The 16575-nt window shown below is 33.2% G+C and overlaps 1 protein-coding gene across 1 annotated transcript; it reads right to left on the reverse strand.

The window, feature by feature from the left end:
• Positions 1 to 238: 238 nt before the first annotated feature.
• On the reverse strand, positions 239 to 7585 carry LOC123920146 (BTB/POZ domain-containing protein At2g30600). The gene is made up of 13 exons (XM_045972302.1): positions 7335 to 7585; positions 5122 to 5943; positions 4591 to 4914; positions 3820 to 4047; positions 3243 to 3404; positions 2577 to 2789; positions 2435 to 2482; positions 2276 to 2334; positions 1726 to 1858; positions 1539 to 1619; positions 1375 to 1455; positions 1064 to 1132; positions 239 to 616 (listed from the first exon to the last, which is right to left on the reverse strand). The coding sequence occupies exons 2-13, from the start codon at positions 5908 to 5910 to the stop codon at positions 398 to 400; spliced, it is 2406 nt and encodes an 801-aa protein (XP_045828258.1). The 5' UTR covers positions 5911 to 5943; positions 7335 to 7585; the 3' UTR covers positions 239 to 397.
• Positions 7586 to 16575: the final 8990 nt, after the last annotated feature.

Raw genomic sequence — 16575 nt, forward strand, 5'->3', positions numbered from 1 at the left:
TTATTTCAATCCAATTTGAATGACAATAAATATTTAGAGTTTAAAGGACACCCACTCTCAATGTAAATTAATTTTACACCGACAACCAATATAAATGGTTCAACCTTCTAGGTCATATCAAGAAAGTGGTGTTAAGTGGGCGACGTAGCGGAAAACATGATTGTGATTATTTGAAATTATTTTATATTATCAGTGCATCTTTTTCTCAAATATTTAACCATCAAATTTTGAACATCAATTATTCTTTAGTAAAACTATATGAAATTATATATTATTACATTATTCAATCAAATAAGGGAACATACATAACAAAGCTGAGCATGTAAAAAGGAAACATGTATGTATAGGTAACAGGAGTGCCTATCCTAAGTATGATGAGAGCCAAACCAAAAGCATTTTAGAGGAAGTAGCCATAAAGTTCCAAGTAACAAATACAGAAGTTCCAAGGGTTAGTAGCATCGGTAGTAGGTCCTGTGAGAACAACCCGAAAATATCTAAAGGGAAGCAGGGCGTTGGGACCAACTATAGGCCAAGATGCAAACTGACCAGGTTTGCATACTGTCCTATCATTTTCATGGACCCTCAAGTCTCGCCAGTTCTTTCCATCCACCGAGCCCTGATATTGATAATTTCACACAATATTAATATATTATAGAGTCCTAAACTCGTGGTTGTGTAAGACACTTGTTATGGAATCAAGAAAAAAGAAAGACTTATTAAAAGGCAAAGCCTTTAATATAAGATTTATTTAAACGACTTGTTAAACCACTTTTACAATAACATCAGATAAAATGGTATGGTATCACATTCAAAATTAATTTAGACAGACAATGTAAAACGTTTTTAGTTACGTATCCAATGAAAAGACAACATAATGCCACTTTGCTATAAAATATCTATATAATGACATGCAATTTGATGCATGTGTAAAAGAGTTTTACACGGTGATAGTATATAGAAAATAAATTAATGCTTTTCATTTTTTTATTGCAACACCAATCCGTTAATATCTCCTTTCAACTGAACAACGCAGCCAATCATCCACATAGCAGAGATTATGTACCTGAATATTCCAACATCTCGGAAAGGCCTTGGAGCCATCCTGCCTCATGGTATAGAAGTTGCACATAAGCTGAAATAAATAAAAATAAAAAACTTTTCTTGATCAGATGCCCGATTCCAAACTAACAAAAATGGTCTACTCATTGAGTTGTAATTATAATTTCAATACTTCATTTATGACTTGGTCATTAATCATCAAAGTGAAAGTTTTACTTTGCAGCCGAGTAAATTTGATGTTTTTCTTCAACTAGATTTTGTTATTGTCACTCAAAAATGATAAATATCCACTTGCTCAAATAGCATGTTATGTACCTGATGATCTTGTCCAAGATCAACCATCCACCAGGAACAATTATGTCCATTTTCTACACGAGGCCCAGCGAAACATGTTCCCTGCCATAGCCAAAAGAAGTAATAGGTGCAATCAACGAAATTAATAGTTTAATAATAAACCACAGTAAATAAATTTAGCATACCTGATACGTTCTCGAGACCAAAACCTTGGGATCAGTGTATCTTGAGTGGGGACTGCTTGCTGTGATGGTAATTTTCTTTGACTGCCACGATTTTATTTTGACAAGAGAATGTATACAGTTTAAAGACCGCCACATGCAAAAAAGGACTCCTAAAAACTAAAAGGGGAAAACATAAAGCATGACCTACCTCTGCCAAGAGAGGATTAACCCACTGGTGTTCACCATATGATGTTCCTGCGAAGTACAGAACTCCATGGTCATCCCCATCACAAATATACTGGAGCTCCTTGTAACTAGACCGTCTATGTTGGAATCTAACACTGCAACCGATGAAAGTAAACTCCAGTTAGGTTTTTTTTTGCGGGGGCAAGCTAGGGATGGAGATTATAATAATTTCAAAACATACAGCAAGAACTAAAAGAACAAAGACAATGTCCATGACTTGAATCAAAATCAAAATATGCCTAACTTGGTAGCCAAGTAATCCAATTTTATTTATCATATGGGGGTTGTGCTCATAAGTTTGTTGAATCAGAAAGCAAATACCCAGAAATAGATTCAAAGGTTTGTAATACAGTAAAAAAGAAAGAATTGCAGATTTTTTTCATTATAAAAAAATCTATAGGTATACACTGCACAGGCTACAATCTAAATTCTGAAAATTGGCTCAAAGTACAAAGCATGAGGCCATGTCCACATGAAGAATCTGAGGAGACAAACTATGATGAAGAACTTACTTATTTTCACTTTCTGGCCTTCCCAGCTCATGCTTAACACAATTTAATGCCTCGTGAACCTGTAAGAATATAAACAATAAAACAATTAATCAAAGATAATATTTACAAAACTGCACTAAATATACTACTGAATCAATTGGAATAAGAAAACAAACTTACGAGACTTCTTAGAACAGGAATATGCCTGAAAATGTTGCTATTCTGCATCTGCACATTACAATGGTGTAATTAGAATAAGAATTTAATGAAACCCTGCTCCTGTAAAATTGGTCATAAGTGTTTGAATGTCGAGTGGGCGAACCTTGTCAAGTAAGGAATGTTGTAGTAGTGGAAATCGCACAAATGACAGCAAGTCATACACTATCTGAAGCCTCTCCCCAAAAAGAAGCTCAGGTTTTGAATGTATTATTAACTGATCCACCACTTCCCATCCAAATAACTCTTTTGCATTCATGCCAAACATTAGAATTGCATTGAGAACTTTCTCTTCAGATGTTACTGTCAGATCTGGATGCTGCAACGTTCAAATATAGATTTGAGAAATTATCAGTCAGTTGCTCAAATTTTACAATAAGGCCTAGTGTGATAGAGTTAGGCAATTTGCTGATGTATAGTAGATTATATCTACACTAATATCCAGGTGATTTTCTGTTTTGGCTTTTGCTTAGAGAAACTTAGAACTTCAAATGTGTGAATTGATATTTACATTTCTCAAATCAAACAACTTAGGTTCAATCCAAATTGCACATGCAGGAATTAACCGAAGTATTATTCCAACTTTGATGGCATATCCACATAAGTAATCCCAGACCTTTATTCTTTATGTTCTTCTACTCATAAAACTTTTCTGAATTACGTGTAAGCGAAGGAATATGCAGACATCTTTAGAAGATACATTGTCATTTAATTATATTCCTTGGATTTAACATCAAATTCAACAAATGGAGCAACTTTAAGAGAAACACACCTTAATGATATTGAAGAAAGTTGTATCATCTAACAAAACAAAGTCATTACTGGCACTGATAAAATAGTCAAAGTTCATGGAAATTCTCCTCTGCAGTGTTTCTTTAACAAGTCTGCATGACGGGATTGAAGAAACCACCTGGAGGAGTGGACATACGGAGTCCTGCAACAAAGTTCAATAGTTAGCTTCAGAAGCTACGGCATTAATAGTTGCCAAAATTGTCTGCTTCCTCCTCCATTTAATTTGTATAATAGAAAAACTCTGTTGTATGACCTTCACCCAAAAGAGAAACTTCATCCCTGCATATGATGTGTAGACAAGAAGTATCAATATCTTAGAATTGATTACTGAAAAATGGTTCTCTTCACTTCTTTTGTTCTCATAAGTCCGAAACCGCAACTCTCTTCTCCAATAACTTAATCCAAGTGGCATCCACAGGATTAATTGTTCTAACTTCCTAGTTTCTTTTGAACGGCAAATATATTATTAATAATAACCAGGTCTCTGCACAAGACGAACAGAGACCGGTAAGAGTGGAAATACTGATTACTATTGTGAGTAAGGTTTACCCAACTACCTGTGAAAGGCATTCTAAAAGCATTTTGCAGCATTCTTGATGAAGACATGTCACTCCGAATCGATCAGCCAATAGAAGGAGTTGGAGCAACAAAGAGCCAGAATCAATAATTTCCTCATTCAATTGTCCATCATAAAAAAAGTCAAGCATAGCCTTGAAAGCTTCCGGAGGCACATCTCGTAAAGTAACCTCTGATGACATGCTTTCACTCATTCCATTTGTAAACATCTGTCAAAATAACAACATCTTCAATTGATGGCTCAAATGGACGGAATACAAAAATATATAGCCACTTCCTAAAATACTTAGTTTCTCGACAATATGCTAGCTAACTAACATTGCAATGACCCAACTAAAACACATTGAATGGTGAAACTGTTTACAATTAAATGAGGTGTTTATTGATCAACATGACAAGTCACAGGAATATACTTGTAACAAGGCATAATGCTAAACATGATAATAGTTTTATTTACCTGATCAATTTTTATAGTCATTCCTTGGATATTAGAATGTAAAGTCATAAAGAAAACATATCACAAACATTTCAGATCCTTCCTGATGTAGAAGAAGTTATTTTGGGAAATTTAGAAACATAATTTCAAAGTTTTGTTGGAAATACAGCCCATCAATTTTGTAATAAAATCTCAAATCAGTAAGCTCACTGAAGTTAATACTTCCTCTATAAAATGAAAAGTTTAATCTGTAGGTGCATAAATTTGCTGTTACGAATCACAAATTATCAGATATCAGATAGTGAAATTGGGTCACCTTGGCAAAAGGGATACTCCATAAGCTGAGAACAATTCTATGTGCTCGTGCAACAAACCCATAACTCTCAATGTAGATGTCCACATCGCTGTACTGGCCCGATAATTTTAATTGCCCCAGTCTCTGAATGCTGACAGGAAGTGAGGGTAACGTTGAACGATGAGGTCCAATACAAGGATATGTTAACTCCACATTCTTGCCAGTCTCAAACAACTTGATATCTGCCTTAAGACGTTCCATAATCTCTTCACATTGCTTCACTAGTGGCATCACTTGAAACTGTAGACTTAAAATCCTCAAAGAATCAAGTTGTTCGTGTGGAATCTAAAGGATAGAAGACACAACAACACATCAAATAAAATAAAAATCAGCCAAGAAAGATGATAATCAGCTAGACAAAGAGACAAGACAAACTTATCTTATCATAAATAGAGAGTGGGAATGCAATATGATTAAAGTAGAAAAGAAAAGCACACAATGATTGCCTCAATAATATATCTGCGTTGAGCAATAAGAAGGAAGGAGTTGTACCTCAGTCCAGCCAGTGTAGATGTAGTGAAGCAGTGCATGGAGAAGCTGATAAGAAACAGTGGGAAGTGTAATGGCAAAGGAGGAGCAGAAAGAGAAGCTTCCAGAAGCAGCTAAAATGGACTTGTGAGCAGGAACAGGTCTTTCCTCTGGACCGACAATGAATAACATATCAGACAAGTCCCAACTCTCCAGAAAATTTTTGAGACCCCAATTGTCATAATCCATATGCAACTGTTTGTCAGCAGTAGCAGCAATATCATCCTCCTCAACTTGATAATCACCAAAAAGCATATGCTTGGATAAAGGCATAAGAGTGTGTGTTAATGAGAGGACATTAACATTTCTGTACTTAACATGTTTATCCCAACTACTGAGGCCAATATACTGAACGTTACAATTGGGATGAGAATCAGACCACTGGAAGACAACATCCTGGAAAGGGTATTTCCCATTACCAATGCTGATGAAGCCATCGTAGATACTGATCCAATAACTCTGAAACGAGTTGGAACAGCAGAGACCAACCCCTGCCGCATCAACAACAGTTTTACCGTTGACCTCAATTCTGAGGCGTCGATTCCTATGACTCCCCAATATGATTGTGTAGTGAGGACTGCTATCTCTTTTGTAGTGGTACCCTTGGCTTCCCACATTCTCCCTAAAAACCAAAGTGACATCGTTGCAGGCAAATGCATCAAAAGCCACACATCCCCTACCTGCTTCCTGGAATTTTAAATCCTCTCGCCACGCGCACTCAAATGGTGGCACAGTCAGGAACTTCTCTACCATCTTTAATTAATCTAACAACTCAAAACAGGATTGCTGTAATTAAAAAAAAAAAAAAAAAGGTTGTCACTTGTGAGTAATATTGAATATGGATGAATACTCGATCAATCAATATATACCAATGATAAATATATGGAAGCCAATTTGCAATGCAAATCAACATATCACTATCCTGAGACAAGAAAAATAGGCAGAGACAGTTACTAGAACCTTTCCAACTTATAGAAAACCAAAAACAAAATGATAGTGCTCATATCATAAAGCTGGATGTTTCACTCATAGAGTGCTAATGCCTTCCAACACAATCACATTGACCTGTGTTGTTTTTGTATCTACTTTAGTATGAGGTGGTTGTGGGTGTCTGAGAATAATCTAAGTTATATTTGAGCATTCAAAACTGGTCACAAGGATTGAACTTATAAAAGGCAGGCTTCTATTGCGCTGAAAACTGCAGGCTTTAAAAAGCTTCCCACAATCAATAATAAGTCGTATGTTGATATTGCAAATTTCAGTAGCAAGAGCAAGGCCATAAAGTCCATTACAGAAAAGCAAAATCAAACTATAAAGTACAATATTTCATACTGAGCATAACACTCTAATGCATTCACTTCACATATTAGATGTAGCCGGTGTATTTGGCATCTCCCTATGGCAATGGCATCTCACTTCACATAGTGGAATTTGGACAAGTTCCACAATATGCTATTTAGTACCAAATGTTGTCAAATAGCTCTTATAGCACGCCATAGCATCATTGCATAGCGGAATTTTAACAATCCACTATTCACAATTGACAACATTGGCCTATTTAGAACTATACAGGTTATTTGGTAACTTCTCTAATTTGATTCTCGAGTCCATTGAAAATGACTCTACTAATGAAGGAGGAATCTCCCTCCCTACTATCTTTATGTCTGGAATCACGGTGAGTTTAATGAAATCATAGTGGCACCGTGATTTTGTTATTCAGAGTGTAACTTTTGGATGAAATCATTGTGATACACTATGATTATGCTAAACTCACTTTGAATCCAAATTTGTAATTAAACTACTATTTATATTATAGATCAAGTCCTTGTGAGAGCAGTGTTTTATCCAATCCAAATAATAATCTCTGGCCAATAATACAACCTATGAATCACTACAAATGTCGAATTAACCCCAAAAACAACACTAATAATATATAATTTATTTATTTTTAACCAAAACAAACTTAACTCATTTCATTAATCAGGAAATGTTCAATACTTAGAGGAATAAATTCGAAACTACAGAAACTAGCCCGGGAGAATATGGAAAGCAATATATGATTTTGAAAGTTAAAAAATTATCAAAAAAGCATAATCTCAAAAACATCAACAAGATTTCATAATAATAAAAATAAAACAAATTTTAAGATCCCCAATTGAATTAAGAGAGAAAATTACCTGCAAAATTAAGATCCTTTTGGATGAATTTGCTGAAAACAAGGCAACTTCACATAATCGGTCAAAATGGGAAATAGAAAAGAGCTTATGAAGAAATTTGCGGTGTATTAGATTAGATTAGAACATAGATTATATATATATATGTATGAATTAATTAATGATGATGAATAGAGGTGAATCCTTATCCAAGAAAAATATGAAATATCTATGCTGACTAAGATCCTAGTAAGGTAATGATTTGGATCCAAAACAATTTTGATTTGATTTTATTGTCATTTTATGCGTATCTTTGCTTGATTTTGACACGTGGGACCATCCTCGTCAGCTTAACATCCATTAAATTGGATTCAATACTGTTTTTTTATCGACGCATTCATGTATTCAGAACTTCGTGATCGTTCGATCAACATCGAACGGTTCAAGATTTATACAAATTTTGAGTAGTTTGAAATTTGGGTCGTTTGATCTAGATCTAATGATGAATATATGTGAAAAAATGAATGTAGAGAATGATGGTACGCCATTCATATCTTTGCTCTAATGATTTAATTTGTAACAACAGGGAAATGTTACCTTACTGTACAACACCAATTGATTGAGATAAGTAAACTTTGGTTTGGTGTATCCTTCCACTGAATTTGTCTTTTATCTTCTTAGATAAAATTCACGTTACGCCCCCTGTTTTTCTGGATTCTTCTTGGGATGGGACTTACATCCTCACACACACCATTATACAAAGGTAAGGAGAGAAATATTTACTCTCTAATTAATTAACTAATCTTTGTTGCTTTTAATTTTTTATCTTCTTGGAGTAGTTCTTTTAATAAATTAAAGTACAATCAATTAATGTTTTATCATTACAATGTTATAAGTAATTAAATAAATCATCAAATTAAGGTGAAAGAGATGTTTCACTATTAATGTTGAAATATTCATGGATAATGTCAACTTAAAATAGTAATATAGATTATTATCTATCTTTGTCAACTTAGAATAGTAAATTTAATTTGTTTTTATTCATGACTTTACTAGTATAAAAAGTCACTTTGTGTTCAATGTAAAATGCACCTTTCATGAATGATATGAATACATCTAACTCTTCTACTCTCATAATTTCCTTAAGTTTTAATTTAATATTTGCAGCTTATAACTAGATTAGTAATTTTATCATCCTATTAGTACCTAATAAATAATTAAATATTTAAATTTCATAACACGTTATCAGCACGATCGTTTCTATCGGAAGTGATTTATCACCACCAGGTCAGACATGGAACATGTCAAAGACATTTGCATCCCGGACAGTGGAACTACCCACACGATCCTCAAAAGTAAGAAATATTTCAATGATTTAAATTCTACTAAAGGTGTGATAAATACTATCTCAGGACCTGCTGATTTAATAGAAGGGACAGGTAATGCTATGTTCATGTTACCAAATGGAACAAAATTTGTCATTAATGATGCTTTATATTCTCCTAAATCAAAGAGAAATTTGTTGAGTTTTAATGATATATATCGTCAAGGGTTTGACACTGAAACTGTAACTGAAGGCAATATGAAATATATTAATATTACTACTAATGTTTCTGGAAAGAAGAAAACCTTAGAAAAGCTACCAAAATTGCCTTCGGGATTACATTATACATATATACATAAAATTGAATGTAATTTGGTAGTAAAAGAAGACCCCAAAACTATGATTTTATGGCATGACCGTTTAGGTCACCCTGGTTCAACAATGATGCGAAAAATAATTGAAAGTACTCATGGTCATCCTTTGAAAGGTTTAAAGTTTACAAAAGATGATAAACCATGTGAAGCCTATTCTCTTGGAAAACTAATAACAAAACATTCACCAGGCAAAATTCATATAGAATCACCTGCATTTCTTGAAAGGATTCAAGGTGATATATGTGGACCTATCCATCCACCGTCTGGACCATTCAGATATTTTATGGTATTAATTGATGCATCTAGTAGATGGTCGTATGTTTGTTTATTGTCAAGTCGTGATATGGCATTTGCAAAATTTCTTGCACAAATAATTAAATTAAGAGCACAATTTCCTGATTATACTATAAAGAAAATTAGACTTGACAATGCTGGTGAAGTTACATCAGAATCATTCAATAATTATTGCATGTCGGTTGGAATCACTGTTGAACACCCTGTTCCTCATGTGCATACACAAAATGGCTTAGTTGAGTCGTTAATAAAACGTCTTCAATATATAGCTAGACCATTAATAATGAGAACTAAGCTACCAGTTACTGTTTGGGCTCATGCAATTTTACATGCTGCAGCACTCATCCGTCTAAGGCCGAGTGCTGATCATAAATACACCCCTTATCAGCTTGCAATTGGTAAGGAACCAAATATTTTCCATTTAAAAATTTTTGGTTGTGCAGTATATGTCCCAATAGCTCCACCACAAAGAACAAAAATGGGACCTCAAAGGAGATTGGGAATATATGTAGGGTATGAATCACCGTCTATTATTAGATACCTTGAACCTTTAACAGGTGATGTTTTTCAGGCAAGATTTGCTGATTGTCATTTTGATGAAACAAAATTTCCAACACTAGGGGGAGAAAATAAACACATAGAAAATGAAATAACATGGTATGTACCATCTTTATTACATTTGGACCCATATAATAAATCATGGGAAGAAAATGTAAAGAAAATAGTACACTTACAAGATTTAGCAAACCAACTGCCAGATTCATTCACTGATTTGAAAAGAGTGACAAAGTCACATGTACCAGCTATAAATGTCCCAGCTAGAATTGATATTTCAAAAACAAATGATGTAGCAAGTACATCCAAGGCACGCTTGAAGCGTGGCCGACCTATGGGATCCAAAGACAAAAATCCCCGAAAAAGAAAAGAAACAGAAAAGGTGAATATGATTGAAAGTGATCCTGAAAAGACACTAGATAACAACAAATCCATGACTAAAAATTGTGCTCTCGAAGAAGCACAAAATGATGACAATGAGATCATTAATAATGAAGCTGATAACAAGAATGATCTCGAGATTTCAATAAATTATGTTAATACAGGAAATCTGTGGAGCCGAAAAGGTATGAAAATTGATGAAATATTTTCGTTCTCAATTGCATGTGAAATCATAAATGAAAATGATGATCCTGAACCCAAAACTGTGAATGAATGTCAAAATAGACATGATTGGAAAAATTGGAAAGATGCGATAAATACTGAGTTAAACTCTCTTAAAAATCGAAAAGTATTTGGACCCATTGTGGATATACCTGAAGGTGTGAAACCTGTTGGGTATAAGTGGGTCTTTGTAAGAAAATGAAATGAGAAAAATGAGATTGTAAGATACAAGGCTCGTCTTGTTGCACAAGGTTTTTCCCAAAGACCAGGAATTGATTATGAGGTAACATATTCTCCTGTTATGGATGCCATTACTTTTCGTTATTTAATTGGTTTATCAGTGTTTAACAAATTGGACATGTATCTCATGGATGTTGTTACTGCTTACTTGTATGGATCACTTGATAGTAACATATATATGAAAATCCCGGAAGGATTTAAGATGCCTGAAAACTCAAAACCCAGAGAGACGTATGCAATAAAGTTGCAGAGGTCATTATACGGGTTAAAGCAGTCAGGACGCATGTGGTATAATAGACTGAGTGAATATTTATTTAAAGAAGGCTATGTAAATAATCCTATTTGCCCTTGTGTTTTTATAAGAAAAACAATATCTGGTTTTGTAATAATCGCTGTCTATGTTGATGATTTAAATAGCATTGGTACCAATAAAGAAATTAAAGAAGCAAGAGATTACTTAAAGAAAGAATTTGAAATGAAAGATTTGGGGAAAACCAAATTCTGCCTTGGTTTGCAAATTGAATATACTAAAAATGGTATATTGGTACATCAATCAAACTATACAGAAAGTGTATTGAAAAGATTCAACATGGACAAAGCCAACCCTTTGAGTACCCCAATGATGGGCAGAACATTAAATGTTGAAAAGGATCCGTTTAGACCTAAGGAAGAAAATGAAACAGATCTTGGCTCTGAAGTACCATACCTCAGTGCCATTGGGGCACTCATGTACCTTGCCAACTGTACAAGGCCTGATATAGCATTTGCAGTGAATTTACTAGCAAGATTCAGTTCATGTCCTACAAAGAGACATTGGAAAGGAATAAAACATATTTTTCGATATCTCCGAGGTACTTCTGATTTTGGTTTGTTTTATTCTAACAATACAAAACCAGTTTTACTTGGTTATGCAGATGCAGGATATTTGTCAGATCCACATAATGCTAAATCACAGACTGGATATGTGTTTACATATGGTGACACCGCAATATCATGGAGATCTCAAAAGCAAATACTTGTAGCAACTTCTTCAAATCATGCTGAAGTAATTGCCCTCCATGAAGCTAGCAAAGAATGTAGATGGTTGAGATCAGGAACTCAACATATCCAAGGAACGTCTGGTTTACCAACTGATAAGAATCCAACAATTTTGTATGAAGACAATGCTGCATGTGTTACTCAGATGAAAGAAGGTTACGTCAAAAGTGATAGAACCAAACACATCCCTCCAAAATTCTTCTCATTCACACAAGAGCTAGAAAGAAACAAAGAGGTTGATATTCAATACATTCGTTCGAGTGAAAATGAGACCGATCTCTTTACAAAGGCACTTTCCACATCAGTCTTCAAGAAACACGTACGAAGTATTGGAATGCGTCACCTTCGAGACCTTTGAAGAAGAATTACCTAGGCTTGGTTAAGGGGGAGCATAATGTTGTACTCTTTTTCCCTTATTGAGGTTTTTATCCCAATGGGTTTTTCCTAATAAGGTTTTTAACGAGGCAACGTATGTTCCCATCACATTCTTCTCAACAAAATTAAATGGAGCACTATGATGAATATTTCAAAGGGGGAGTGTTATAAGTAATTAAATAAATCATCAAATTAAGGTGAAAGAGATGTTTCACTATTAATGTTGAAATATTCATGGATAATGTCAACTTAAAATAGTAATATAGATTATTATCTATCTTTGTCAACTTAGAATAGTAAATTTAATTTGTTTTTATTCATGACTTTACTAGTATAAAAAGCCACTTTGTGTTCAATGTAAAATGCACCTTTCAGGAATGATATGAATACATCTAACTCTTCTACTCTCATAATTTCCTTAAGTTTTAATTTAATATTTGCAGCTTATAACTAGATTAGTAATTTTATCATCCTATTAGTACCTAATAAATAATTAAATATTTAAATTTCATAACATACAAACATTTATAGTTGCTTTTCGCCATCAGTTTGTTGTGAATTTGTGTCCGTTTTGATATCAAGTGGTTTCAATCACCTCTCGATCGCAGTTGGAGGGATCAAAACGTGATTCTCCCTACCAACTTCAGCATCAATCATCACTGAATCAACTAATGATTGAATACCCTTACAAACGCTTAAAACATTCCTTAAGTGAATTGGGTCATGATAAACAGTGTCCCCGGGGTACGTGTTAAACATATCTAAAAAAAAATAAAAAAAATAAAATTTATATTGAAAAGACAACTTTTTGTACTTTCGAGGATTGAATGCACGCATTTCGAGACATAATTTCAATTTTAACATGCTTAATCAGTGCCCTAAGGGTACTGTTTAGCATTTTTCAAGTAATTTTTTCTGTTTTAATAAATTAAGAGTAAAAATAACTTAATTTATCATTATTTATTAATAAACTCTAAAAAGAACAAAAATTTGGGACGAATGGAGTTATAAAATAGTAAGAGAAAAAAAAATAATAACTAGTGCGCATAACTAGTGTCTCCGAGGCACTAGTAACATAACCTCGAAACTTGTATAATCTATCTTTTTAAAATATATATATAAATTTCTTTTCAATATAACATTTCCTTTTTTAGTTTTTTTAATGAGTCATGCTAAACAGTGCCCCGAGTCTTTTGTTAAGCATACCAGAAAAGGAAATAAAAAATAAAATTATTGTTGAAAAGATAACTTTTTATAATTTTTAGATATTGAATGCACAAGTTGCAATACAAAATTTCTATATTAAACACCGACTTCCCACATCCCCCGAGGTTAACTAGACTGAGTATAACTTATACTCCCCCAGTCCTTTTTATAAGGAACAATTTGGAAAAAAATTGATCATTTTTATAAGAAACATTGATCAATTTTCAAATGTTTTAAATGTTTAGTTTCAATTATTCACTTATTTATTATGAAAGATAATATTAAAAATAAGTAAGTTAGTTGAATTAAGATTAATTAAATAAAGGTATACGTGAAATAAATTTAAATTTTAAAAAATGTTAATTGAAAATAACCATTTACAATGTATTTTCTTGGTCTATGTGATTTTTTCAAAGTATTCCTTATAAAAAAGGACTAGAGAGAGTATTTACATAAACTTTATGCAATGTCATTGTAATTTTCTCTAATTTATATATTAAAGGCGGGATGGAATAACTTATTTAACTATTAATTAATTTAAGGCTTAATTAGTCTATGAAATTTGCTTTTTAGGCCCCTATATTACTCTGAGGTCCCCCGTCTTGACGATTTTGCCCTTGAAAATCAATTTGGAAATTATAATACAAATTTGTATGTGTTCGTACTGTAACTACCGAAATCACACATTGCAACATTTTCGCCCTACGTCAACACAAAAAAAAAAGTGTTGTGTAATGTGCAAAAACCGTTATCTTTTTCCTACTTTAGAGAACAGTTTTCTGTGCTACTTTAGAGAACATAGGAAACCGTTGTTGTTGACCGTGACATTTTAAAAAAAATTAGAAATTTATGGTGAGGCCTATTGATGAGAGTAGAGCAGCAACGATATTCACACCCTTCTTATTTAACCTATACCACAAGGCATTAACACAAATGTTACTTTTTTTTAAAGAGGCTAAATTATATTAGTAAAAGAAAGTAAAGGGAAAATAGGTACAAGAAGTACAACAACTTCTCTAAAACTAGAATTGAAAAGAAAAAAAAAATCCATTATCCATATGTTTGTATATGTTATATGTGTATTGGCCACATATTCATGTTTATTCATAGAAGTTAATTTGTAATATCTGTGAAGGTTGATGTATTTACCATTTTCCATAATGTAAATCAAAGGATTGTTGTATTTTTCCTTGATGTAGACCAATAATTTCTTAAATCCCGTTGGATAACTATAAAACCAATATGAAGCAGCTTGTAAATATATATAATAATAAATGGAGTTTATATTTTTATGTTATCAGAAAGATATATAAACTTCATTTGATTATTTATAACATCCCAAACTGCTTTCAGAATGACCGACTGATTATTTATAATGCTTCAGCTAACTCATCTTCCCTAATAAAAGGACTAGTGGAGTGAGAACTTGATCTGTTGTTATCTGATACGAACCTCACACGCTGATATTTTAAAACAACTTCATCCACTACTTAGAATTATATATGTTTACCTACGTTTACGATGGATTTAACCAAATTGCACTACAATAGGAACTACTTTAGTTTCCCCTTAGCCGTATATATCCCATGGACCTATCATATTAATCCCCTCTTCCTTATTAATAAGATATACATGTTGTGTTTAAAAATAATGGGTAACGGATAATGATTAAGCTCACATCTTAGCAACTTGACTTAACCAAAAACTAAACTCACGTGTGTACTAAATAAGTATAAGATCCACTAAATAATTAGGAATAAGATCTCAATTATATATATATATAAAAAAAAGTACCATCACTGAATAAACCATAAAGATAAACATGTTCTAGCATAAAATTTAAATAAAAACACCGGGATGTCACATTCAAGAGAATAAAGAAGATGAACATGCTGTGAAGGTCACAAATGAAGGGAAAACAGGAGGAAGAGGAAATGGTTGTGGAGGAAGACGATGGAGGAAAGGAAGACAATCTAATGAATTCTATAAGTGTCCCGAGTTAAGGCATTTTCAGTTTGAGTCTTCAACTTTGGAAGAAAAAGTAAACTATGTTGAGTTTGATGAAGACATAAATGTTAATTGCGGCTCATATTGAAACAAATGACACTTTGGAAAAGATTGTATCGTTTCTTGATTAGCGATGCATCAGCCATATGTGTGGCAATAAGGATTAGTTTCACAATCTTAGTGAAAATTTCAGAGTATCGGTACTAAATAAGAAAACGAAAATTCAGGCGCTATTATTTGTATGTCTCTTATTTATCAGTATTGTCATTTCTGTTCTAATGGCTATAACAAAACCAAAATTCAGGATTGAGCATATCTCTCTCCCTATACTCTATACTTTTTTTTTTGAAGAAGCTAAATTAGCCCGCCCAAATTGACATCAGAGAGAATCGAACCTCATACCTCAAGAGGAGCACACTCTTAGGTCTCAAGCCAATACCAATGCACCAATCCAAGTCTTACACTCCATACTGTTCTAATTAGTAAATTTAAACAATTATTAATAATAAAAACAAACCTCATAAAGTAACATATGTATCTATTTCATCAATCAAGCCAATTAGCACTCATAAGAATCAATTTATCTAACAATTTAAACTACTAATATACATGGCATTCAATGATAAATCTTCTCAATATATGCATTTAGTCTATTTTCATCACAAACATAAAGACCCCACATTCAACTAAAGTTCATATATATCCTCAATCTTGAACTACACTACAACATGTATATACACATAAATACATGTTAATTTGTAAATTTATGTTATACCCTCTCATTCAAGCATTTTCTCAAACATTTGGTGCACATAAATCAAACTAAAAATACAAACCCTATGCCCTAACTTTAATTAACATCCTAAATTCATGGAATTCAAAACCTAATCAAAACCCTTGTTCAAAACATAATCACGAAAATAATCCAAAGCAAGAAAATGAGAGATGAGAGTTATTATTTTGAAATCTTACCTGTATGATTGAAAGATTCGAAAATTTCCAACCTAAAACCTTTGTTCTCGTAGCGCCTCATAAGATTCGAAACTGATTGAATGAAACCCTTGTTAGCCGTTTTTGTCCCTAAAATTCAATTTTCTTCAAAGTGATGAAGTGTATGGGGTTTCGCCGGTATAATACACCACTTCGGTTCGTAAGAACCAAAGACTAGCAATTTCGTAAGTTACAATACGAATCGAAGCAAGTTCGGGTCTTAATTTACGAAGTCATGGGTTTTCTTGTTTCTTGCCAT

The sequence above is a fragment of the Trifolium pratense genome, linkage group LG4 (genome assembly GCF_020283565.1).
Source record: "Trifolium pratense cultivar HEN17-A07 linkage group LG4, ARS_RC_1.1, whole genome shotgun sequence".
NCBI classification, from domain to species: domain Eukaryota; kingdom Viridiplantae; phylum Streptophyta; class Magnoliopsida; order Fabales; family Fabaceae; genus Trifolium; species Trifolium pratense.

What these genes read in the sequence shown, in the direction of transcription:
- LOC123920146 (XM_045972302.1), bottom strand. Translation starts at nt 5,910, where the DNA reads ATGGTAGAGAAGTTCCTGACTGTGCCACCATTTGAGTGCGCGTGGCGA. An exon ending in TTCCTGTTCTAAGAAGTCTC is followed by an intron (nt 2,335 to 2,434) that starts GTAAGTTTGTTT and finishes ATATTCTTACAG; the next exon opens with GTTCACGAGGCATTAAATTG. An exon ending in TGGTCTCGAGAACGTATCAG is followed by an intron (nt 1,456 to 1,538) that starts GTATGCTAAATT and finishes TGGCTATGGCAG; the next exon opens with GGAACATGTTTCGCTGGGCC.